Source organism: Myotis daubentonii, chromosome 17, assembly GCF_963259705.1.
Source record: "Myotis daubentonii chromosome 17, mMyoDau2.1, whole genome shotgun sequence".
NCBI lineage: Eukaryota > Metazoa > Chordata > Mammalia > Chiroptera > Vespertilionidae > Myotis > Myotis daubentonii.
This window is the reverse complement of record NC_081856.1, coordinates 44,529,624-44,556,812: the sequence shown is the minus strand read 5'-3', so window position 1 is coordinate 44,556,812 and position 27,189 is coordinate 44,529,624. Positions and strand designations below refer to the sequence as shown.

The window sequence follows — 27,189 nt, the reverse complement described above, 5'->3', positions numbered from 1 at the left end:
TCTACCACCACTGAACACTGGGTCTTGTGGGGCAGGATGTCCAGTTAAAGATAAGATTAGAGGCTCTGGCTTCCTGGCCTGCAGGCAGCCACTGCACACCCCTTTCCACCTTCACCTGCCTGGAGACCAGCCCTGCGGGTGCGCCTTCCCTGTGCCAGTCACACTCTGAGTCAGGCCGCCACACCAGCAAGAGGGATCCGCATGCCTCCGGCTCCTTTCTGCCTCCAGGATGCAGATGAGAGGCCTTGCCATTAAAAAAAAAAAAAAATGTTCAAGTCAACTGAGGGATCGTGTATTTTGTTGTTTTCCTCAGGGCTGCGTCCAAAGAGGACTCTCCGTTTGGTGCTCTGGACTGCGGAGGAACAGGGTGGAGTCGGTGCTTTCCACTATTATCAGTCCCACAAGGTAAGAGCAGCCCGGCTGCTGGGCTTTTCACATGGAATACAGCGCAGGTAACAGTTCCCTCTGTTGTCCAGGAGAATTGTTAAATGTATACCCCATGTAACCACAGAGTGCTCCTGTTACCTAGAAGTTTCCCTCTCAGATCAACCTGCCGACCCACCACAAGTAACTATTAGGCTGACTTTTATCACCACAGATTGGTTTCGCCTGTTCTTGAACTTCATATAACTGAAGCCATCCAGTATGTACCATATAGTATGTGCCATAAATAAGCCAGACTGAAGACTATGATTTTGGGGATTCATCTTGTTGTATTAACAGTGGTTCATTGCTTTCTACTGTGGAGTAGATTTGTGTTGTATGCATGTAACACAACGATTTTATCCATTCTCCTGTTGATGGCATTTGGGTTGTTTCCAGTTTGAACTATTATGAATAAGGCTGTTCTGGACATATTTACACAAATATTTTGGTGGACGTATGCAATTCTTTTTTTTTTTCACTTGCTGGTGTATGTCTAACTTTGTTAGAAACTTCCAAAGAGGAGGGAGACTGTCCCTCCTACATTCCCCCCTGCAGCATCTGAGAGTCCCTGGTGCTCCCCATCCCTCCCAATATGCCGTACAGTTAGAGTGTTTCTTTCTGGCCATTCTTGTGGAAGTAACCCCTTAATATTTTTCAAGGTACAGTTCTGAAAACAATTCCTCCACTGCTAACGTCATCTTTCTTTTCCCTTCCCTGCTTCCTTGCCTTAAGACTACCACCTTCATTCTGTGCCCTGCCTTATGATTTAAGGCAGACGAACGGCCTTTTCTTCCTGCATGAGGTTTGTGGGCTGTTAATGGTCAGAGTGACCTCATTTCAATTTGGAGGGACACCTGGAAGGAGCAGGACGTACAAATGCCATCCAGCTCGTAACCACAGTGGCCGTGCTGGGACATAGACCTCACATGACGGCTCTGCAGGTACTTCCCTGAGCCCAACGAGGGTCTGAGGAGGGGATGATCCCCAGAAGGGGCCTTAAAAAGGGGTGACCCTAGAAAGGATGTGTGTGTGTGTGTGTGTGTGTGTGTGTGTGTCAAAAATGCCTTTGTGTTGTTCTTTCTTTATGAAATTATTTTACAAAAATGTGAACGTCTTTAGGTCTTTATTGGTTAAATTCAGCTTGCATTCACTACGAAGGAAATGTCACCACATATAGGAGGATATCATTGTCCTCTAGTGATTTTTAGGACTTGACTTATAGAAGTGGAATCTAACTTTGGAATTAAAAAATATTACAAGTTATCTTATTGAATTTTCAAATCAGTGAAGAAAATGAGTGTAGTCCAGATGCCATTTGCCTAATCTCCTTCTCATGGGAACAATGTTTCTTTCTTTTCTACTTTCTTCTCTACCCTTGAAGGAGAACAGGATGTAATTTCTCATGTCCTGAAATGTATAAAGGGGAAAAAAAACACCCTAGAATAGTTTCCACTGGATTGCGGACTTTTTTTAATCTTTTCCATTTTAAGCAAAAATATGATCTGGCATAATTATAATGAGTAAGGTAATCTGGCCTGGAGAAAGCCTCATTACACAAGATAATCAAATAAAATAGATTGATACGTTCTATCTGGCATGAAAAATATTTTAACCTTTTCCTGATGTATTGCACAAACTACTGGCAATTGAATTACAGGGACTATGAACACTGCTGTGTTCTGGTAGTCATTAATAAGGGCAATATTTTAAATAGGCATTATTAAATGAGGGATGGGATATATGATCACTCTAAACACATCAGTTTATCCTAACCAAGTCTAAATCAGAAAACGTTAAAAAGAGTATGTATGATATTTTGTCAGAATTTCTTGCGAGGCAATGCTGAGGAACAAAATTTCTCTTTACTTATGTAAATATACAAAAATGCTAGCTTCTTTTCGTAGTGAACTTCTCGCCAACTCTCCAGCCCACATTAGGTTCACGTTTCACTCCAAAATAAAGGAACAGGTTAGAAAGGCTTGTACGACTTCTTCATGTTATCTGGGCAGATGGCTTCCTTAGATTTTATTTCACCGACCCATTGCCTCTGTACATGTTAATTTAGCTACGGTGGCACTGCTAGAGCGAGAACAGTTTTGTACTCGCCTGCAGCTCCAGTTGTAAAAATAATAGCCCTGATATATGCATTCAGCATAAATGTGTCTGGACTATGTCTCCAGAGCGGCCTGCCTTATATTGTTAATGTTCTGTGCAATATAGACGTACTAATCAGAGGTTATTGTCTCAGTCATTACTGCTGGGCTTTTATGCATCCTGTGTTTTCCTGTCAGTGCCTCGATATTTGCATTAGTCTGTAAAGCACAGCACAAATTGGATTAAATTTTATTTATCTCAGTGTGTTCTTGGTCTGGAGCCCCTTACAGTTCCAACACTCTCATAATTTCTATAGCACACCTGGGAGCTCTTTGGGGTCTTATTAGAATTTGTGGATTTATTATTTTTTAAAACGGCCCGTGTTTTGCATTTGCTTGCTTTCTCCTGTGCAGAATTCAATTATGAACAAGGGACTTCTGAATTGAGTGTGTGTAGGATATCTAAATAGAGATGCATGTCAGCCTGGGAAGAGATATCCCTTTATGTTAGGAAGCATAGTATGCCACCTTCCGAATGAACAAGCGTCGTCTTCAACTCATGTCTTTCCTTTGCCTCTCTTTAGAAGGGTCCTCCTTAACTAGTTTTCATTCTTTTTTTTTTTTTTTCAAAGAAAAGAAAAGAAATAGTTCAAAATAAAAAGACGAGCTGTTAGAACTAGAATGGACTCTTTCCATGTTCCCAGGGCCTTTCCTATAGTTGTGGGACATACTTATCAACTCCCTATAGCTTCAGATCACAGTGGCATTTGGCTGCAGCCCAGTACACCTAAAGAACAATGTCCCAAGTAAGGCAACTGGCTTTTGAGGTTGGTTCTGAGAACACTGTGGCAAAGCACTGGGGTTTACTGTGGATTTTTGTATTTAGCATCTCGTCTCATTTATTCTCCATCCTGAAACCATGAAGAAGGATGTCAGTTCATGGCCGGCCTCTTTGACCAGCTTACTAGAGGTTGCCTACGGTGCACAAATGGCTTGTCTCCGTGCTGCTATGCCAACCCCGTCCTGATCGGATGCAGAAGGATCCCATAGCATATTTAGTGCACAGGCTTTCCAAGGAAGCCAGGTTGGCACACAGGAGACCCAAATCTGAGTTGAGGTGTCATGCATTAGGCTCACACGTGACCTATATGGGTCCAAGCCTTTGGGCCTAAATTGTCCCATCACATCACTCTGGCCTTACTAAGTTACCAAGTCAGCAAACCACTGTTGAGTCACCTGCCCTGTGTTCATTCCCTTGGGACTGTTTTCTTCCCTCCATCTTCTAAACCAGGGGTTGGCACACTTTTTAAAGAAAGGTCCAGAAGGTAAATACGTTAGGATTTCAGGCCGTATGGTCCCTCTACTGACCTCTGCCATGGTAGTGGGAAATGAGTCAGACAATACTAGACAAACGAGCTATGGTATTTTCCAGTAAAACCTGAGGGGGAGGGAGAGGGGGAGGATAAAGGGGGCAGGGAAGGGTGAGAGGAGGAGGAGCAGGGAGAGGCGGAAGGGGAGGAGGGGGAGAGACTTGGCACTCTTTGTTTGTTGACTCCTGTTTTAAATACTTATTGGGAAGAAGTTGAGAGAACTGTCTTCTGAAGCCTTTCCCAATCTCACAGTCATGCCTTTTGGTGGAAGAGGTTTGTAGCAGGTAGTGGAATGCTAACCTTTAGAGTGTATAGTATATGTATTTACCTGTTTACAGTTTTCCTACATGTGTAAAGCTTAGACACCTCGGAAAATACATCAGGACCCTCCACAAATCAAGTCCAGCTTCCTTTTTCCAGGGTAACTGTGCCTGCTACACCAGGGTCAGGGAGACCGCAGGATGGATCCCTGCTTGTGCTATTTTTAAAGATTTCTAAGGATAGAGATTGCACTTGAGTCAATATATTTTTTAACATTACCAGACAAGATAGCATATCCCAGGCCATATCCACTTAGTTATGTCTTTAAGGATGCAGCTTAGAATACTGGAGGAACAGCTATAGAAGCAGGTAGCTGTGAGTTCCCACGGTGAACCTTAATCCTACCTGCCTTCATCGTTTCTGTGTGAGAGCACTAGGAAGGGTGGGTGAATTAGGGGGCACCTGGATGGATTGAGAATTGCAGAAGAGAAATTTAAACATTATTTGCAAACTAAATGCAAAGAACAAATAATTCAACACTTTTTCTGTTGTTTTCTGTTTGCTTGTTTTATATTTTTAAGAAAGGGGACTCTAATTTATTCTTTCTTTGGTCAGAGATAACCTTTAACATGTTACTCTGTTCTGCATAATTGAGAGCTCAATTTGTAAGTAGGTGAACTGGCCAACTGTTTTCTGACTGTGTTGGGAAATTGTGCCTGCCAAAACGGACTGGGGTTTGCGCTTCTTCGGCGAACAGTGGCTGTGCTCAAGAGCAGCCCCTCTTGGGTAGTTCAGCTTGCCAACGTCTAAGACAACAGAAATGAAAAGAAAAATGGAAGTGAACATAATCAAGAGTATAACAAATAGTTGGAACATAGGGCACGAAGCCTATTGGCCTCCATGAGCGCTTGCCAGAAAGGCTCTGCCCACATGTGTGATTTTTATCTGCCCGTCTTTTAGGCAATTACCTGAATACGGCACACTGCAGCGAGGGCTTCCACGGAAAGGCTCTATTTAAACATCTTTTTCTAAATCACCAAGACAAGGATGGAGCAAATGAACAGGAGTAAAAACACTCACTTGTACACAAAGCTTCTATGTTCAATTCTCTAAAACTGCAGTGAATGCCTAATTGCACTGACACTCCCACTGTACATAAATATTGAGGATGCGTCTATAATTTCCCAGCTAATTATTTCATTATATGGACGTGACACGTGTGGAGTAATAAATTAGCACTGTCTCCACAGGGGCCAGCAATTGTGGACTTTCACATTGACATCTAATTTTATTTAGAGCTTAATGAACCCCTAAGGGATGCAGATTAGGAACTCCCGCCTGAGCCCTGCCAGTGTGGCTCAGGGGTTGAGCATCCATCCACCTGTGATAGAACCTAGGAGGTCACAGTTCGATTCCAGGTCAGGACACATGCCTGGGTTGCGGGCTCGATCCCCCGTGTGGGGCGTGCAGGAGGCAGCCGATCAATGATTCTCTCTCATCATTGATGTTTCCATCTCTCTCTCCCTCTCCCTTCCTCTCTGAAATCAGTAAAAATATTTTTTAAAGATTTAAAAAAAGAACTCCTGTCTTAGAGTTAACCTGCAAAATTATTACTATTGTCCCAACTTTCAAATGAGTAACTGAGGCCCAGAGTACTTACATAACTTGCCTAGTAACTTCCACCTAATAGCCAAGAAGTGTGTCAGACAGCATCAGCACATGCACATCATCTCCTCTAGCTCCCCAGTGGCAATCGCTGCTGAAGTGGAAATTTCTGTATCCATCCCACTCAGAGTGTCACACCCCGCCCCCCAGCACTATTGCCCTAATCAGGGGTCCTCAAACTTTTTAAACAGGGGGCCAGTTCACTGTCCCTCAGACCGTTGGAGGGCCGGACTATAGTTTAAAAAAAAAAAAACTGTGAACAAGTTCCTATGCACACTGCACATATCTTATTTTGAAGTAAAAAACCAAAACGGGAACAAATACAATATTTGTATTTGCATGTGGCCTGCGGGCCGTAGGTTGAGGACCCCTGGCCCTAATCTCCTGCACCTCCTTCCAACAGCAGGGAAACCCTGGATGAAGAATGCAGATATCCACAGAGAAACTTGGGGAGAGGTCTGTGTGCCTGACTGACTGCTTCTATTCGACTTGCCTGGAGCATTTGCAGTGTTCAGTCTCCCCTGAGTGGCCCTCGGTGGTTTCCCCGAGTGATCCTTAGTGCCATCGTGTTTGCTGCCATTTCCTACTGGAGCTGTTTTCTCCTTCTACCTGTAGGTGATTACTGCTGCTGCTGATGACTGTTCTCAAACGAGGGAAATTGTTTTTCTACACCTCCCTTAGCTTAATACTGGTACCTATTTGGATTTTTTTTCTGTAATTGCTAAATTCCTTAGCCTCCTTTTATCTAAACTATACCTATTATCTTACCTCTTCTCAAAGCTAAATTGCCTCATCTGTTTATGATTTTCCTTCATTTTGTCCGACTGCTTTAAAACTTACAAAGTATGGGAAGCAATTGCTGAAGCTCTAAGTAGTCCCGCGATACATTTATTAGTTTCTGTAATTGAGTCTTACTGATCACACCATGTACTATTAGCTGCATGTTGTACTAACTGTAGCAAAACAAACCTTGAGGTTTTTAAAAATCCATTTTATATTTTAAAAATTCGATTCAAATGCCCACTGCAGTTCTCCTACGATGGCCATTTTACTTTGGCACGTCTTGCATGTTAAGTAAGGGTTCTCATCTGTGATGGGAAAGCGATGATGGCAGGCTGTGCCAAGGATGCATTCAGCGCTGTTTTCACCTGACAAGGAGACAATTTTGCCTCGCTACCAGAATAAGAGTATCTTCTTTTTCCATTATTGAAGGAACCGTGTAAGTTTTATTTATATTTAGGTAATTGAAAGCCATTTTTATTGTTGTCATTCCATTTAGTCTTCTTGGAAGTATTTATTTTTAGCGTTCATAATGGATGTTGTATTTTTAAAAGCTTTACAGATTATACAAAAAATATTCAGCTTACAACACTAGTTGTTGAACCCTGTGCTTTCTTGAGAAGATTTTTAGAGCAGATTTTGTAAAACCTATGTTGCCTTATCACCAACACTGGCAACCACATCATCATCATCATTATTTTCACCACCACCACCACCACCATCATCCAAAATAGTGTCTAGATCTATGCTTGCATGGTTTACATATATGTATATGTACACACATATGTCTTTAAGTACTTAAGTCTACATATTTATTTACTCACTCAGCACATGTTTTGGGAGAGCCTTCTAAGTTCTAGGCACTGTTTTAAACTCTGCCCTTATCTTGCTTTCATTCTAGTGCATCAAGACTGATAACAAGTTAGAAAAGTAAGTTAAATGGTATGTTGGCTGAGCAGAGCAACTGAGAAAAAAAATAAGACAGGGAACAGAGATAGGGTATGTGGGAAGGGAGTGGTTTGAATTTTTGTAGAATGGGAGCAAGCAAGACTTCATTGGGGTGCTAATTTTGACCTGAAGAAGATAAAGAAGTTAGTTACATGGATGTATGGAAGAGAGCACTTTAGGTAAAGTGAAGAGTTTGTTGCACACCTGGCATTCAGGAAAGAGCAAGGATGTGCTTGAAGTGGAGCCATGGAGGGAAAGTAGTAGGACAAGAGATCATCAATAGAAAGGAGCCCAGATCATGTCAGGCCTCATGGGCCATCTTCTCTGAGTGCAATTGGAACTATTGGAGGCTTTTGAGCAGAGGACTAACATGATCTGAATTAACATTCTAAAATGATCACTTTGGAAGCCAATTTGAGGATAGACTGGAAGGGGACTAGGTCTGAAAATAATCCAAGTGAGAGATGATGGTATCTTGAACCCGGATGATAGCAATGGAAGGAGTGAGAAGTTGTCAGATTCCAGATACGTATTTTTTAAAAAGAGCCAACAGGATCTGATAGTGAGTTGTATATAGAGTGTGAGAGAAAGAAAGGAGTCAGGTGTGATCCCGCATTTTGAGGCTTGAAGAACTAAAATGGGAGGAGTTGAGAAGGGGGTTGAGGAAGTGATCAGGAGCTCAGTTTTGAACAAGTTAAATGAGATACATGTAGAGGTCAAGTAGATGACTTGGTAAAGGAATTTGGAATTCAGGGGAGAAGTCTACAAGTAGCCCTGGGCATGGGGTTTTCTCCACATAAATACACCATCTGTGTGGATAATAATACTTTTTGTTCTCTCATCACCTCTGCCCACTGTCTGGTGGGAGTTCAGCTTCTCTGCTGTCAACACTGGGATTGCTGTTTTTACTCTCCAGGGGATATAGTGCCCTCAGAGGTCCTATTTCTTCATCTTGAAAATCCTGTTGTCCCCAGGGCCAGTATTCTTCACAGGCCTTCTCTATCCCATCCTAAGACAGCTTGAGGCTTCTTTCATTATAAAACCAAATAATCAGATTCTTCCTGGCCAAGCTTTTTTTTTTTTTTTTTTTTTCATTCTTTTGGTGAAGAATTCTGGGAACTCAACTGAGCAAGTACTCAGGCATTGCAGCAGATACTAAGGTGCTTGTTGAGAATGGTTTTGGCTTTGCTCATGCATGAGCTTCTGAACCCACTTCAGCAGAGTAGGCATGATCTAACACATAAGCAAGATTACAAATCAAACCCATTAATTTTTTAAATAAAATTCCAACTTTCCCACATATCCAGGTTATATATAAACCACCTCTGAATCAATAATATAGAATGTCCACTCATTCAACAGCTATTCATTGAGCACCCGTTATATGTTCTTTGTGCTGTTCCAGGCACCCTCTTATTATGAAATTTCCTGTTAGTAGGAAGCATACATCTACTAAATGCCACATAGAATATAGTCATACTAAGAAAGTATGTATCTCAACTTCAAATTGAACTGGGCATTCTGTATGTTATCTTGGTCACTCAGGCTGTGGTCATCTAGCAGCTTGGCTGGGCTGGAATGTTAAAGTTGGTTGCACTTAGATGGATGGAAGTGGGGCTTGCTGTCAGCTGGACTTCTCTCTCCATATGGACCTCAACCTCAAGAAGGCTAGTCCAGGCTTCTTACATACCAATCTTAAGGCATTAAAAGGTCAAGGTGATAGCATGTGGCCCATGCTCTGAAATCAGGTGTGTCACTTCTGCCAGAGTCTATTGGTCAAAGAAAGTCACAAACCAGCCTGATTCAGAGGGCAGAGAAAGAGATTATACCACTTGGTGAAAGGAGTTGCAAATTCACATTGCAAAATGGCATACATACTAGGCGGGAGGGTTTATAGCCATTAAATTATCTATTACGAGCAGTAAACACAACAGGAAAGTCCCTATCACTAGGGGTAATACATTCTTCCAAGGAGAAACAGACAATAAAATAAACACTTATTGCTACAAAGGAGAAAAATAAAACAGAACATGAAACTTAGGGAGTGCCATAGGAGTTTTGGGAGAAGACTTTTATTTAAGGTGATCAGGAAGACTTTCCTAAGAGGGCATTTCAGCAGAGCCCTGGAGGAAATGAGAGATACCCAGAGTCAGAACAAGTAGCAAGGACAAAAGCTCCAAAACCCAAGCATTATTGAGGAACTAAGGCAGCTGGAACAGTGAAAGTGAAGTTGAGATTAGTAAGAAATGAGGTCAGAGAAGCTATGGAAGGTCTGGCCCTACATCTACAGCCTTAAAGGTGAATATAAGGACTTTACCTTCTTGCCCAAGTGAGATGAAAACAAGGTAGAGGGTGTCCTAGTAAATAGCATCATTTGACTTAGTGGTGTGTGGGTTTGTTTTTTTTAACATGATTACTGTAGCTTCTGTGTAGAGAATAGGCTGAAGTATGACAACGGTTGAAACAGGGAGACAGTTAGGAAGCTATTGAAATACTCCAGGTGAGGGATGAGCTTGGCTTGGACCAGTTAAAAAAAAGTGGAGCTAGTGAGACTTTTAGGAGAGTAATGTCTATTTTGTTCAAGACAACTAGATTTGCTGAAAGATTGCATTTGGGGAGTGAGAGCAAGAGAGAAATAAAAATAATTTGGCTGTCAGAAGTTTAGATTCAACAATCAGAAGGGTGGGTTTGCTGTTTACTCATTTGGACCCTCCTTATAAAAGAGAGGCAAGATCAAAGGTGCAAGAAGGCGATGTGATGACTGAAACTGGAGGAGAAAAGGAAATTGATGAGGATTTGAGTCAAAGAGTGGGGGAAGCTTCTAGAACAGGGGTGAGCAAACTTTTTGACTCAAGGGCCACAATGGGTTCTTAAACTGGACCGGAGGGCCGGAACAAAAGCATGGATGGAGTGTTTGTGTGAACTAATATAAATTCAAAGTAAACATCATTACATAAAAGGGTACGGTCTTTTTTTTTTTAGTTTTATTTATTTCAAACGGGCCGCATCCGGCCCGCGGGCCATAGTTTGCCCACGGCTGTTCTAGAAGGTGGAAAAGGCAAGGAACCAGATTCTCCCATTGAGCCTCCAGGAGGAAGCAGCCTTGCCAGCACCTTGATTTTAGCCTGAAGACCCATTTCAGACGTAGGACCTCCAGAACTATAAGAGAATAAACCTGTGTTGTTTTAAGCCACTAAATTTGTGGCCATTTGTAATAGCAGAAGTAGGAAACCAATACATTATTAGCCATGTTAGTAGAATGCTTAGTTGCTATTGGATGGGAGTCTGGAGTTCAGGTGATAGGCATGAAAATATGAATTGGAACTCATTCTCTCTATATAATATTTAAAACCATACGTCTGATGGGAGCACCAACAGAGCAAGTGTGGAGAGAGAACAAAGCGGCCTGCAGACTGTTTACGACCACCCCAACATCTGGAGATCGGGTAGATGAGAAGACCAGTTGAAGAAAATGAGAACTTCCAATCAAGGGCCTTCACTCAGGCCACACGTTACCTCCTCTATCAATCTCTCCCCAACTTTTCCAGTAGTTGTTGCCCCTTTTCTTATAACATATCTCTTTCATAAAATGTATCACATTTAATATAACAGCCAGTTATGACCTCTGCTGTTAAACTCTGCCCTTTGATAAAGAACCAGTCCTATCTTAGTCATCTTTATATACAAATTCCTTCACAGATAGATTGGCAGTATGATTTACTACTAAAACCAGGAAACTTTTATGAGAGGAAGGAGGTACCCTTAATGACCATACCTAAGACAAAGGGTATAAACTAGCACTGCCCAGGGGAAGCAGGGATGAACGGTCACCCTATTCCTCCGTTTCTATCTCAATAACTATTGAATAAATATACTTTACTCCCCGAACAAAACAAACAGCTTTACTAAAATATGATGTAATATTTTGCTTTTGGCTTTAATTGAGGATCAATATTTAGAAAATGGTGTTTAGAAAATAAGTGTTTCTGCCTATTCTGTAAAACTGTTATTGGAGACTTTGTCCATTATGTAGTTCAATGTTCCTTATATAAAGAGCCACATAATGATTTTTGCTAGAACTGAATGCTGGAAAAATTGTTGCTCTTTTCAAGGTGTTGGTGCTATACTTCCTTTTCCTCGATAATGAGAGCTCCCTGATGCATCCATCTTTTTTCCTCCCCGGCAGCATGTGCTGGAGCTCAGATATCCTCAGGTTGCCACTGGGGAATCCTGTCAAATTTTCCCGGTGTTCTTTTTCCTCAAACATTTATTGACCACCTACTATGTGCTGAGTACTGTAATTTAAGCCGGAAATATGGGGGAGGTCCTTATCCCTGCCTTTGGGGGATTTTCTTCAGTTCTGAAAGTTTACATGCTTTTAAAATATGGTATTAGGATCTTTTCTTAGAGGAAGACTTGAATTCTTTCAGGAGCAAGGTAGGTATAAAAAATAAATTTAATAAAGTGCAACAGCCTAACATATTAGAGTGTAGCACGTTAGGCATGGAAGGCTAGGGGAGAAAGAAGGCATGAAACCACTTGAGTAGACCAGGAGACTTGAAACTCATATTTGGGTGTTACTGTTTTTCATGATGTTTCATGACTCTTGTGGCTTGGAGAGAGAAGAAGGAAAGGCATGCTTAAGAAAATAGAATTACTTCTAGCCTGGCTGATGTTGTTCAATGGTTGAGCATCAACCTATGAACCAGGAGGTCCTGGTTGGATTCCCAGTTGGTCAGGGCGCATGTCCAAGATGTGGGCTCAATCCCCAGTAGGGGGCGTGCAGGAGGCAGCTGATTGATGATTCTCTCTCATCGATGTTTCTATCTCTCCCTTCCTCTCTCTGAAATCAATTTTAAAAAAAATTACTTCTAAAACTGTGTTTAGAATCCTTACTGGTATTAGTAAATAGTGCTTGATCAAGTAAAGCACGTGAGAATGGTCTCAAATTCAAACTGCTGTAGGTTATAAAGAAAGGAGAATTAATGATTAATCGTGTTTTAATATGACATGCCCTAGGACTGAGTGAATATCTCAGTTAGGATTGAGTATAGAGTAGCCTATTTTTTGCAGGTTAAGAGAATAAGTACTGTATTTTTAAAAGCAATACCTGACCGCTGTACTTATAAGAAGATGAACTCATCTGTCTGTTGTTAGAAAGGGACTTAAAGAAGTTGCTGTAGTTTTCCCAGACAAGAGAATGGATTAGAGTAAACCACTGTCTTGGCTGATAAAATAGCCCCATCAAAAACAAGAAACATATCTTTCTTCTTATTTGGCATGTAACAGTGTCAAAAACAAGGGTCAACTGAAGGAAGAGTTTCCCGTTTAGTTCTTACATTTTGAGCCTGGGGAAGGGTGGGAATGTAGTAGGAATAAGTAGACTGACAGGGACATACCAGGAGGGAGGGAGGGAGGGAGAGGAGAGAGAGAGAGAGAGAGAGAGAGAGAGAGAGAGAGAGAGAGAGAGAGAGAGAGAGAGAGAGCAGGGAAGGCTGCTTTCACAAAGCTAGCCAGCTGTGTTGGAGCTTTCTCTTCTGCAGCGCAATATTGAAATACACATGAAACTAGTAACACAAAAACGTGACCAATGCATTCTATTAAAGGAATCAAAATCTAATTGTGGAGTCCTTGAGTCCCACTGTTTCTAATTATTGATTATGTTGCTTCAACATGCAGGAATCAAATGAAACACATAGACAGTAACTTGCCATGTCAACCTTTTCTAAGTTAATCTTGGATAATGTGTTTCTTTTCTAAAAGAAATGTGAACACAATCATATTTCCTAGGTAATATAAATAAAATTCTTATTTCTTTTAGCCTGTGTTTACGTCACATGTTTAGCCTCTGGCTCACTAGCATTACCAACTGACATTTATAGGAGGATCATGTGTTTTCAGTAAGTTTAAGGGCTCTCTATGGGCTTTAACCAGCTCCAGAGAAGAATTCTCTGAGATCTAGAGTGCTTTGAAGACGTGAAAATTGGATTGCCTGAAAACACAGGTTCTCACAACAGAACCCTGTACACACAGAGAATGTTAGGGCTGGAAAGAGCTGTTCTGTTCCCGTCTCCAGCACCGTGCTGGCTAAACCACCATAGGCGCCTGCGATTTTAGTACTAACGTAACTTACCCAAGACGGCCCATTTCCCCAAGCTGCAGCCATTCCGCTGGCAAATAAAAATAACTTACGGCACTCCACTTCGTCATCGTCCCTTCCCTGGCTCTCCCTTGGGTACCCAAGGCTGTTCAAAACTGAATTCAGGAGACAGTCAGAAATGAAAGTCTGAACTTCAGGGTAGACCTGACCAGAAAGTAAAACCTGTTCTCGGCTTTGCACAGCCCAGAGATACCTCTTTACCGAGCCCCAGTCCTGACAGGTGTTTGAGCTGAAGCTGTGAGAAGAAACCCCTCTCCCCAGCTTTAGCCCTTGAACTGGGAATTCCAGGGTCAGGGCACAGCTGGAAGAGATGACTGCAACAGCTCAGCACGGGGAGTCATTAGCTGATTAGGTTCTGGGAACTGGTTTTGAGCCCACCACCTGACCAAACAGTATCACCACCATCATCTGCAGCATATTAACCTTTCCCAGGGCAGGACGGTGCTACTGAGAATGACTGCCCCGTGTCAGGGCAGAGTTTGCTTTTTTGAAGATTGAATCGAGGAGGCTGCGTGATTCATTGGAATCCTTAGGCGTCTCTTTTTCTCCTCATTTGATTTTGGGACTGCAATATTACTTTAGTTCAAAACCAAAGACATGTCACCTAAGTTATGAGAAAATGAAGGCTTCAAAACAAAGAAGAAGCCACATTTGGAAGGAACGGAGATACTGAACTTGGATGGTATTTCTGAAGAAGAATCGCCTGGAATTTTATGAAGGCAAAGAACACAAACATCATCTTGGTGTTTATATTAGGGCGTGAGCATGTTAAAGCAGGCAGTACATATTCTAAACACTTTCCTTTGTTTTTATCTTGCTTTGCACCCCCAAGAATGCTAATGGTTACCTCATTGTCCTTTGGTAAACGGACCCTTGAAGAAAGAAAAAGAGCGGTGTAATAGGATGTGATTCTAGCACAAGGCAAAGTTATGAATCCCCAACCCTAAGCAGTTATTAACGAATCCAATGATCCGAACCTAGGAGGCTAGTGGGAGCATTTCTCGCCATTGCATTCTGTACATTGCCTGGCAATAAAGGGCAGCTCCCATGTCCCCTAATAAAGAGCTGCCTCTTAAGAAAGCAAAGTGGGCTTTTGCAGATAAGGGCTGAGCTTATCTTTGAGCTGCTCAGCCTCCTCATCCATCTGCCTCAGCTTGTCTTCGGTGCTGGCTGTCTCGGTGCTAAAACCTTGTCTCTAGAAGGAACAGGAAGACCGCCATCGTGTTGTGTTGTGTGGGTCGAGTGAGACCGAGCCTGGTTCTGCTCCACTGTCACTAGCTAAAATCAACTTTTCAAATCTACACTGAGTGTGTCCCCAGTGATTATGGCACAGTAAGGAACACGGGTGTGACAACGCGTTCCTGAGAAGCAGCAGGTCTACCAGCCCAGGGACCCGCTGGTTCAGCCCAGTTGCTCTGTGCAGAGATACTCGGTGCCGTCTCCTTCACAGGTGCTAACAATTAGACAACGACTCCATACATACGGAGGGAAAGCAGTGTCATGGGCGGTGGGTGGTTTGTTTTCTGAGTTCTCTATCAAAAACATAGGGAGATGTTTATATACAAATAGAAAACAAGGGAACGCCGCCATCATGTTAGCAGCAGCTGATACCATTCTACACGAACAGAAATTAAACATGTCTCTCTACCTTCGCCAGAATTCCAGTTTACTGACTTCTGCGCATCCTGTCGAATTCAGCTTGAAAAGACGTTTTATTATTTCAGGCTTTTTATTCCTAGTTGGAAGAAACTTATAGAGCAATAGTGTTTTTGGTTTTGTTTTTATTCTTATCTTTGCTTAAATTACTTTATTAGCAAAGACAATTAAATCTGTCCACATAGACGTTGTATTATGGCCATAAAAAATATTTCAAACTCTATATATTTGTGTAACTGCAGTATCTGTGTTTTACATTAAAAATGAGGGCATGCTGGCTGCTGTGGCTCAGTTGGTTGGGCATCATCCCATGCACCAACAGGTCACTGGTTCAATTCTTGGTCAGGGCACATGCCTGGGTTGCCAGCTCAATCCTCAGTAGGGAGCATATAGGAGGCAGCCGATTGATTGATATTTCTCTTTCATGGATGTTTTCTCTCTCTACCTCTCCCTTCCTCTTTCTCTAAAATCAATAAAAACATATTTTTTTAAAGTGAGGGCTTTCAGCCTGACACTTGGCAAGTGCCACCCTACAGGGCAGTGCAGGAGTTGAGAGCAGAAGCGTGGGGCAGACTCTGCATTTGAATCCTGGCTGCCCCACTTATTAACTAGGTAACCCTGGGAAAGTTAACTAACCCAACTAAATGTCAGCTGCTTCACTCACAGAAGGTGAACATGACATGGGATAAGCTATAAAGCATTTCCCAGTGTCTGGTGTGTAGGATGCACTGTAAAATGCTACCTACTGTCGTCATAAGCAGCCTACCGATTCTTGAAAATTTGAGAGGTAATGCTACCTAGTGCTAAGATCTGTAACAACTGTTTATCAAGGCTAATTATGCACCAGGCTTTACAATGCATTCTTTCCTACAACTCCATGAACTGGCTGCCATTATCACGCCCATTTCTGGAGGAAGAAATGGAGAGGTTACCTAGACTGGTCAAAGTCACAGAACCAATGATGGGTTAATCTGAGGATCCAACTCAGTCTAAATAATTCCAAAGCTCTTATCTCTCTGCTAAACTGGCTGCTGCATATATAGCACAGGGCACCTTTGAAAGATCTTCATATGTATTATTCTCTATGTTCCTGTCAACATTGCACAGTGGCGTTCACAAACCGGGGTCCCCTGACCCTAGAACATCTGTTCATTTGCAGTTGAGGATGGCCAAGAAGCCCTTCATGCACAGTTAGGCACCCTGACAGGTTCAGCTCATGCAACCACTTTCACTTCGACCTGCAAAAGTCTTTTCACTCAAAGCTCCATATGCACAGACTCATTGCTCCAGCTTTGGAATAGAGCATTTGTCCAAACCTACAGATGGAGAAGCCAAAGGCCAAGGTGAGATAACGTGGAGACAGAGGGAGGAAGCCAGTCATCCCCCTGGCAGGCCGCACGTCAGCAACAGAACAGAGTGCGTCCAGCGCTGTGTCCATCGCACCAGGCTGCTTATTAGTGTTGGTCTGAGCCAAACTGCTACCTAGCAACACTTTTAACCTAAATCGTACATAATTAGGAGCACTTCGCTTAAGTCCCTTGTTGGAACAGTGGGATTTGCCCACCTGTGGGAACCCTCACACATAAAATTACCCATTTCTGTTTTCACTTGCAGATATACTATGATGTTCCTAATTCTTCTATTTCCAGGGGATAGGGTGAGTTTGGGGTGGGGGTTAGCAGGCATACCAGGGGAGAGGGTTAGGACATGTCAACCTGCTGACCTAGCATCGGTGTGCTAGTTAAACGAGCCCTGAATGAAAGGCATTAATGCAAATATTTTGCACATTATTAACTCTAATAATGCTGCCATTGTGTAGTAGCCACGATGGACAACCAAAATGGCACTTTTCATTATAAATGCCTTGGGTCTTTCTCTGAAAAATCATCATGAAGACAGAAATTCCTTAGTAGTGAGACTAAAACTATGAGCAGACTTCTGCTTTGTTAACTTCCTCATCATTAACAACAACAACAACAACAAAATGTTGGTATCCCAGGGCTACCCCGTTCAGTCCTTATAAATGCTGGCAACATCCTCCTCTAGAACTCGCCACTCCTTTTATCCTTATAACAACACTTACACTTCCATGGTAATAGTTAGGACATCAATGTAAAAAAGAATGTTTTAGACACACACACAAAAAAACCAACAGTACTTATGCAAGTCTTAGTTGGTTATGTAAGTGAAAAAACATTCTAATTCGGAACATGCATTACTTATCACCCTACCCAATGCTAGCAGAGGAAGTGTGGAGTTTTGGAAAACATGCGATTTTAGAGCCAGCTCTACCATTTGCTGGAGCAAACCACTGGACCTCTCTGACCCTCAGTTCCTTTTCTATAAAACCACATCAACCATAAAGCCGTTTTGTCTACTTTATCGGTTTTTGAAGAAGATCAAAGGAGATTACAAATGTAAAGCTCTCTGGAAGCACTGTACAAATGTTGTTATTGATTTTTACTCTACGGAAAATAAATACAGTGCCATCCAGGAATGGCTTGGGAATAACTCGGCCACGTAGTTGTTGGTAGTAGTCAGTCAGTCTTCAAGAAGTGGACGGCTCCTGGGAAACTGAAGGTCTTTAAACTTGCAAGTCTTAGGTCAGTGTGACAATTTAGCTGTGCAAGCTGGCGAGAGCCTCTTATATTCTGAGCTCCTGTAGTGCCGATACTGGCTACATGAAATCACTGTTTCCTTTCTTACCAGACTTTATTTGGAAAGAGTTAACAAACTAGTGGCCTGGAGAGTTGACAGGGTTTAGAGAGCTATGCCTGTCCACCAGAGAGAGCAGCGTTTCATGTATTGTTCTGTTACCTCTCCCTGGGGATGCAACAACATCAGGAACCCAAGACTGAATATTACAGGCATGCCCAGTGAGGTCGGGTGATGTAGAGAAGATGATTACCTGTCAGTCACACCTGGGAGCAGGTCAAAATAGGCGTGGTCACAGCAAAGGCGTGAAGTCTGATACATCAGCTCCTGAACAAAAGCATTCCCTTCCTTCCCTTTTGCTGCTTGCATCTGATTCCTGGTTTGTGGGGCTCTCACACTCTGCATTCCCCCACGTGGCCCACAGCCATGTGGACCCCACACACATAGACAAATGGACTGCAACTAGTCTGATGCTGTGCGGGACCCAGCTCTGTCATGGAACAGAAACTCTGAACACTGGCTTTGCTTGTAGCTCTGCTGAATTCCCAGCTGCATCTTTCCCAGGACTGGCTTAAGGGAAATGAGACTTTTGAAACTGAGTGATGTAATTCCATGCAAATAGAGCTTTCTACCAAATCTCATTTTCTTTGGGGACCTCTGGAAATGCTTATTTCGGTGGCACCCCAAGAACCCAACTCTCACTGGCAACGGAGAAGGGAAATCCTCTCAAGTCTCCAATAACAATTGTATCGCTAATGCTATCTGGAGATCCCTCACCATATAGGGGGGAATTGCATCCTGGTATGCAGTAGGCACTTAAGAAAATTAGTTGAAAGAATATTATGGCTAGTAAAAATAATTGAATAATCTTAATATGGGGCTTTACATTCCTGTTTATTATATTTTTTAATCCTTCCGTGTCAACTCGAGTTTGGCAAATCCCAGGATGAGTAATTGTGCATCTCAGAATAGTTAGGTAATACACAGACCAGACCCTCAGTCAGGCAGAGGAAGATGTGTTTTGGCAAGAACTGGCGAAGAGATAAAGTGTTTGATTATTGTTGTTGATAGTTCCCAAGGAGAGAGTAAACAAGCAACAGAAATAAATCAAACACTTTTGTCTTTGTTTAGGCAAATATTTCCAACTACAGCCTGGTGATGGAGTCTGATGCGGGAACCTTCTTACCCTCTGGGCTGCAATTCACTGGCAGCGACAAGGCCAGAGCCATCATGAAGGAGGTGATGAGCCTGCTGCAGCCCATCAATGTCACACAGGTCTTCAGTGCTGGCGAAGGGACAGACATCAACTTCTGGATCCAAGAGGGAGTGCCTGGTAAGACCAAGCGATAATGTTGGGGTTCCTTAGATACTGCTATAATTTAAAATAAGTTCCTATTCTTACATACTACAGTGAATATAGATAGTCCATTAAGTGTGTGGACACTCTAAGCTTTTTGTCTATAAGGTATAATCTGGTCATTTCCAAACTTGGGATGATAATACTCACTTGTATTTGTTTACCCATATGTCTTCTCTTTCTAAATTATAAGTTTCTCACTGCCAGAGATTATGACTTAATGATTCTGGAATTGGGCCTAGAAATCAATCTCTCTCCCCTCCCTCTCTCTCTTTAATATGTATCTTTCGTGATTGTATTAAAAGTGATTTCACAATCAAAATTTGAGAAATGGAATAGAAAACAATTATTACTACTAACATACTTCTAGCTCTAGTCCTGTGCTAGAAAATCTTCTCTGACCCAAATAATTCCTTGGCCAAATACAATGGTTTCTGAAATTTTACCATTAGAGATTTATTCTTTGAGAGTGAGATATTTCCTGCTAATCATCTTTTTTTCTAATGTAGCATATTTCAACCAGTGTGCCACAATAACTTTTAAAACATACAATACCTGACTATGTAGTCAGGAGCAAGGACCTCTTTTCCCTTAGAATGTCAAATAAATAAAATATGACAACAGGCAACACAATAATAGCCATCTGATATGAATGAATCAAAATTATACCTATTTTTGTCAGATTGGCAAAAAAATATTTTTTTGGTATGCCCCAGAATTTTATTAATTAGTTTATGTGTGCCATGAGATGAAAAAGGTTGAAAATTGCTGTTCTAATGCAAAGACTCATGTATGAGGTTGAACAGAAACTAATTTACCCTGATCAGTGACTTATCAGATTGATCTTTTTTAAAAAAAGTCCTGGGCAGGGATGAAATTATGTAGCAGGAGTAGGCCCGAGGAGGTTATAGGACTAGAAAGTGGAACAGTCTTGAAGATAAATGTCTACTACTTCACAAATTTGCCCTACACTGGCCATGGGAAAGGGTTATTGATGATGCTAAGTATCTCTGACCCGAGGTGGTTCCCTTAACACCATTATATACATAACCAAAAAGATGGGTAAAGGTTTGCAGATTATTCTGTATTTGTATTATCAAGTTGTAAGTTCAGCTTTTTGAATAGTGTTAACATTACTGTTTCCAGAACCATTTCTGTGGCTACAAAACATTTCACAGGTTAAAATAAACAAGTGTCTCTAGATCCACCCACTCCAGCTTTTTTCCTTCAGCCTGCAAAGCAGATTCCACCAACAGCATACTTGATGGATCTGCAGTATTTAAAAAAGTTATTATTGACATATTGTAGATTTTTAAAGCATATCTTAGATTTTAAGGTTTATAAAAATCTTTCATAATTAAAGGTGGAAGGAGCTGTCCTTTATTCTAATACCCCAATTCTCTCCAGTGGTTTTTGTATGGTTTTTGTTTTGGTTTGTGTTTTTTTGCTGCAAAAAGCGTTATTGTTTCATCTGGCCCAGTGCATGGGAGAGGCCTTCAGGGCGGTTAGAAGAATGGCCAGTGGTTTCGGGAAGAGGCGCAGGTAAAAGCCAGGCCCCGGGGGAGGCAGAGGGCCCCCCACAGGCCTCCGGGCTCCCCGGGCTCCTGGTCGGGCTGGAGGGCGAGCCTTTCGGGGAGATGCTCCCCAGCCCGGCCGGGCCGCAGCCTGCGGAGGGGGGCCAGGTGTCGCCCCTCTTCTTGATGAGCTTCCCTCCTGCCCCGGAAGTGGTTCTGCCGGAAGTCACGGAGCCGAGGGCCTGGGGGGCAGAACCAGGGCCTGGGGCTCCCAAGGGCCGGGGCCAGGCTCCTCTCCCAGGCCGGGCAGCGGCCAGGCCCTGAGCTCCCCCTCCCCCGAGGAGGCCCCGCACGTCCTGGAGGAGAAGGGCCCGCGCTGGAGGCGCCTCTGGAAGATGCTCAGCGCCCTCAGCTGCCCCGCCGCCTCGAGAAGGGCCGCGCCCTCGGAGCCACCCCGTCGCGGGGGACAGGAGCCCCGGGAGCGGTAGGTGTGGGGCCACAGAGGCCAGGCGGGCGGGGGGCGCAGCCGCCACCTGGGGGGGGGGGGGTGACTCTGGCGAAGGTGGGGCTCAGGGTTGTCGGCATCAGGGGTGAAGGTGGGAAACCCGTGTGCGGGCTGGGCCGCAGGTGGGTCTGAAGGTGGAGCCCGGATGGGACCAGGAGGGAGGCGGGGGCCGGAAGCAGGGGCGGCCCTGGGCGGTGCCGTCCAGACACATTGAACAGGAGACAGACCCGGGAGCGCCGAGGGCACTGCTGGTTTTTGTATGTTTTAACTATATTTTGAAATATCTTAAAACAACATTTCCATTTACAGTACTGTGCACCGGTGTAGGGGAAAGGAGTTTGCCCTTTAAGTTGTATAGATTTTTTTTAACTTTAGGTTTTTCATGATACTTAAATTTTTCAGGAGGAATCTTCTTAACATTTGAGAAAAGCTACCAAATAAGTGTGCTGGGTGGTAGAGGTGAGAAAAAGACTGACAGATTGCGGGTGAGTTAGAGTGGAGACTGGGGGTGCTTCAAGGGGAGGGGAGGAGCTGAAACGGAAGAAAGGAGTAGAACAAAAACACGTGTGCTCCCTCCTCCCAGGTGCAGTAGTTCCCGAGGGGATGCATACCAAGATCTCCAGTAAATGCCTGAAACCACAGATGCATATATACTGTATATATATTACGTTATTATACTGTGTATGTTATTTCCTAGACATATATACCCATGATAGAGTTTAATTTATAAATTAGGCACAATAAGAGATTAACAACAATAATAAGCCCTGGCTGGTGTTGCTCAGTGGTTAGAGTATCGGCCCAGGCCCTGATGGTCACGGTTTGATTCTGATCAAGGGCACCTGCCTGGGTTGCATGTTCACTCCCTGCCCCTGGGTGGGGGTGAGTGGGGGAGCCAACCAGTAGATTTGTCTCTCTCACATCCATGTTTCTCTCCCTCTCCCTCCCTTCCTTCCACTTTCTCTGAAAAGCAATGGAAAAAATATCCTCAGGTGAGGATTAATAAAACAAAACAAACAAAAAACTAATAATAAAATAGAAGAATTATAACAATATACTGTAATAAACGTTATGAATGTGGTCTGTCTGTCTGATAACTGCTCTAATAATTGAGGTGATTATTAAGTGACTAACAGGCAGGTGGCATATACCGTGTGGATATGCTGGACAAAGGGATGATTCATGTCCCAGCCAGATGGCGTGAGATTTTATCGTGCTACTCAGAACAGCACACAATTTACAACTTATGAATTGTTTATTTCAGGAATTTTTCGTTTAATATTCTCCAATCACAGCGGGTAACTGAAACTATGGAAAATGAAACCTCAGATAAAAAGAGACTACTGTATGTCTTGCTTTTGTTGTACTGAATAATTGAGCATTGGCTCTAGCTTTATTCTTTCCGTGTAGATATTCCATAAGAATGGAATATCTGTGTGGAATTAATAATAAGTTGATTTGATTGTATTCACAAAGGTAAAGAGGCCTTTCCTTCTTAGCTCAGGGAATGGAGAATTTGAGCCCCATTATCATTGCTTAAGAATTAATACAAATTACAGTTTATTGAGCTCCTGCTAATTATCAGACACTCCAACTTTTGCAGACACTGTCTTTTTTATCTATACAGTCATCCTAAGGGATAATTATGATTATCCCTATTTTGCCGATAAAGAAACAGACTCAGAGGGACTAAATGACTTGCCCAAGGTTATCTTGCTCTTACTTGCAGATGTCACCCTGAGCACAGGCCACGTTGGTTTCAAGGCTGGTGGCCCTTTTCCCACAGTATACAACACAGGGGAGTCTGGAATGCTGAGAGAGTCTTCCAGATCTATGGCAGCGTCTGAAATGTTTATCTTACTTGGTTCTTGCTTATGCAAAGGATTTCAGTGCATTCCTGCTCCAGAATAACTTACCCCTGGGGAAAGGAGTTTGTTATTGTAAATAACTACTGACTTCTTCTCACATCCTTTGTTCCACCCTCTCTCCACCTCTGCCAATCAGGCAGGTTTATATAAAGGCGGTGGTTCATTTAGACTGCAACTAATATTTCCTGGATTTTTTTTTCGTTAGAGTATTGTAAGATGGAACCAAATTATTGCTGTTTTCCACTATTATTCTTGAGCTATCTTTTGATATTTCAAGTTCAGGCTATTCCTGAAAGAAATAATGAAACCACTTAAGTTATAACTCTTGCTACCTGTTGAAAATTTCAGGAACTTTAAGGGGAAAAAAAAGAAAAACCTAGTTAATCTGATAAAAGAAAATAAAAATATACCAATTGTGTACCCTGTATTCTTGAAGAGATGGCAAATTATAATGAATTAAACATAAAGATACAATTTAAAATACTAATTAAGTTATAATTTCAATCATTGCTCACCTTACAGTGGAAAAATTAATGAGAAAAAATAATTTCAAACTCTATCCTTTATTTCTCCTTTTTTTTTCTCTTTTTCCCCCCATTGATTCAATAAATATTTATTGCATCCCTACCATGTGCCTGGCCTAATTTCTGCAGTCTGAAAGCTGAGCCCTAATTTTTTAATGTTCCACATATACTCAATGTCAAAATGCTAATTAAGAGCACAGATAGAATTAAAACAACATGATTTTTATTAATTATCAAAACCAAATAGATCAATTTATGAAAGGATCTTTGGAGAAGAAATATGATGCCTTTCAACTATCTAGATGATGTCCATAATGGACATACATATTAAGGCTCTGTGCGGGAAATTTTTTTTAAAAAGCATCTTAGATTTATTTTCCATATTAACTCTCTGTTCCAGATCTCTTTACCAGTACACTCCAGCCTCCTCCCATTTGCACCTCCTTTCATACTCCTTCCTGGTCTTCCTCTCTAAATCCTAGATGCTCTTTATTCATCAGTGTTTCTGAATTCTTTCTTAACAACCACTGGAGCTCTATTCTTCTAAATTGCTAAAACACTTCTATAGGCTAAAACACTTCTGATGGCCCTTGAATTACACATCAACATTTTTCTTGGATTAGTAGGAGTTTATGTGCATCCTGCTTCCCATCCCCAGTGATCAATTCTTTGAGGTTAAGGTCACTGGTTTCTATTTCTTTGCCTCCTCTGTGTAGCTTAGTTTAATTTTGGAAACATTTAAATTCTTGTAAGTCTGACATGAGAGAAGAGACTAAAACATAGAAATAATTATTTTCCCAACAAGCTTTGGGTCCCTCAGATTAAGAGTGTGGAGAAAATAAAGGATGCTGATAAAAGAGACATAAAAATAGAAAAACTATTGGAAGAATGACATAAATTAGGGAGGCTAGACCAATTAGGATTTTTTTTTTTAAGGAGTAAATGCTGACAGATGTTGAATAATATCTTCTAGTACTTTAATGATTCTCATACATAAAATGGTAAACAGCTGATGATTTCAAAGACAATACAAGCGCATGACTTAAAGCAGTCTAAGAAGTATTTAGGCTAGTCTCTATTCACTCAGGTAGTGGAGAGACTTAAAATCTTAATTTTTTGCCTGATTCTTCAATTATGAGCTCCAGGTTAGAATGAGAAGAGTCTATTTCATTAGAATATGTCAGTAATGAGAAAAAATCCATGGTTCTCAGAGGTCCTTAATGCATCTTTCTTGAACATCTCCTTTTTAAAGAAACTCTTCTATAAAATATACATTAATGGGGGAAAATGAGATGCTTTCTTAATGTGACCTGAGAGAGTGAGCCACCCATAGTCCACATCTACCAGTAAGTTTTCTCCTGTGCTTCAGAATCTCAGAGTCAACCTTTTTCTGGTATTGTTGGCATGTGGTAGAAATAACTAGAGACCTTGAGTGTTTTCTGAGTTCACAACTTCTGACTGCATGTGCTTTCTTAATTTTTCTAACCTCACTCATTCCTATATACCTTATTAATCATCTACAGTATGGCAAAGGGGAGTCAGTAGTACAGGAGATAGACAAGATCCGTAGCCTCATAGACAATGCAACCTGGTGAATGCGACTTGATGATCTCATCTGCAGTATGGGTGTTGTAGCCTACACAGCATCATTTCCACCAAGCATCCGATGTGTTCCTCCTTCTGTTCCCTATCTCATTGGCTAGAAATTGCTTAATCATAGCATGTATAACCAGATGGCCTCCAAGTCTTGGTCACTCCAAATTCCTTCTATTTCTTAAGCCTGTTCCTCTCTCCCCACTCCATAGACCTTGTCTCCTTATCCCTGAGTCCTGCAGCAGCCTCCTACTACTAATTCTGAATTTTTAGTTCCCTTCCACCTAATTGGCTCACTGTTGCCACAGCAAACGTTCTAAATAGAAAATGAGTTTATCCGTTGGGATGCAAAATAAAACGGCAGACCCAACTCAGGATGGCAGTAGGGGTTTTTGGGGGGTTTTTTTCCCAAAAGAACTCTGTAGCGGGAGGTTATAGAATGGGCAATGTAGTCGTCAACCACCCAAGGCCCAAGGCGCTTGGTTCTTTCCATCATTCCCCTTTGCCATCCTTAGCATGTTGATTTCTGCCTTCAGGCTTATTCTTGGTCCCGAGATGGCTGCACAAAAATTCTCACACATTGTGCAAAAACAGAAGAAAGAATGTCCACAATGGATATCCTTTTTTAAGAGTGAAATAATCTCTTCCAGGAGCTTCAAAGCAGATTTCTCCTCAGTCTCACTGGCCAAAATTGTGACACATGTCCATGGCCAAATCAGGCAATGGCAGTGGGGGAGAATTACCAAGATGGGCTTATATTGATCAAATTTTACTTCCTGGGGATAGAGTAGGGCCCAGTCCCTACTGAAAATGTAGCCTTTTGATGTATAAGAAAAATTGGGATTCTTTAGGAAGAAGGTGTGGATTTTCATTGGGTCAGCCACTAGGCCATTCAGCTGCATCTCTTCTCCTTTTAAAAAAGATCCTTCAATATTTCCCTTTTGTCCCCAGGGTGCCATACCTTTACTTAGCAAGGAATTCAAGGCTCTTCTTCCATCCCCTGGCTAGTGTGCAGCCTCCTCTTTCATGACCCCTACACTCCTTCCTCCCCGTCTCTCATCCATACAGGTCCAATCAAAATTCCTGGCACACCCTGTGTTCTCACACTAACTTGCTATTGGGCCTGTCCTACTCTGTGTTCTTCACCAGTTAATTCCTACTCATCCATGATTCAGCTTCTTGTTCTCCTCCTCCCACAAATCTTCTTTGATCTCTAGCAGTCTGGGTTAAGTGTCCCTTGAGTATTCCTATAATGCCCTGTGCTCACCTCTCCTCATGGCACTTCCTCTTTTCTTATCATTGTGATTGGTTATGAATTCCTCAGAATTCTTCGTGCCTGGAAGAAGGGCCTGGCCCTTGAAAAAATGTCCATGAATCAAATGCTGAACAAGTAGGGTCTAAGTGTATAGGAAAAGTATGATACTGGAAAGTTTGTGAACTGTAATGCCATAACCATAGTTATGATTACTTTATTAATAATGGCTCCATTGAGCTGTTCTCTTTCCTTACATATTGAATTGTTTTTAAATCACATTTTAATTTTTTTCATCTTTCCTGTAATAGTTCAGACTCCATATTGAAGTAGCAAATATGCAGATTACTCTCACATAGTTTCCATCTCGCTTATTTTTGTCCAGTACCTCATATGGCATTAAGCAGAACCAAATTAAAATGTTCCATTTCTACATTTCCAAATGCCTTTCTTCTAAAATGTTCCAAGAAGGGAAGATCAGGACACAAGTAGGAATAGCAATACAAAGGAAACTGAAGGTTCAGCCTCTGGACCCAGGAATCATGTTTCCTCATCAAAAGAT

At 42.1% G+C, this 27,189-nt stretch overlaps 1 protein-coding gene across 3 annotated transcripts in view; it reads left to right on the top strand.

Moving 5' to 3' along the window:
* Positions 1-27,189, top strand: part of CPQ (carboxypeptidase Q) — a 346,153-nt gene that overhangs the window by 258,089 nt on the left and 60,875 nt on the right. For all 3 annotated transcript variants that reach the window (XM_059672154.1, XM_059672155.1, XM_059672156.1), the window contains 2 exons: positions 314-405; positions 19,146-19,347. In XM_059672154.1, coding sequence (XP_059528137.1) covers positions 314-405; positions 19,146-19,347 — 294 coding nt within the window. The remainder of the gene's footprint in view (positions 1-313; positions 406-19,145; positions 19,348-27,189) is intronic.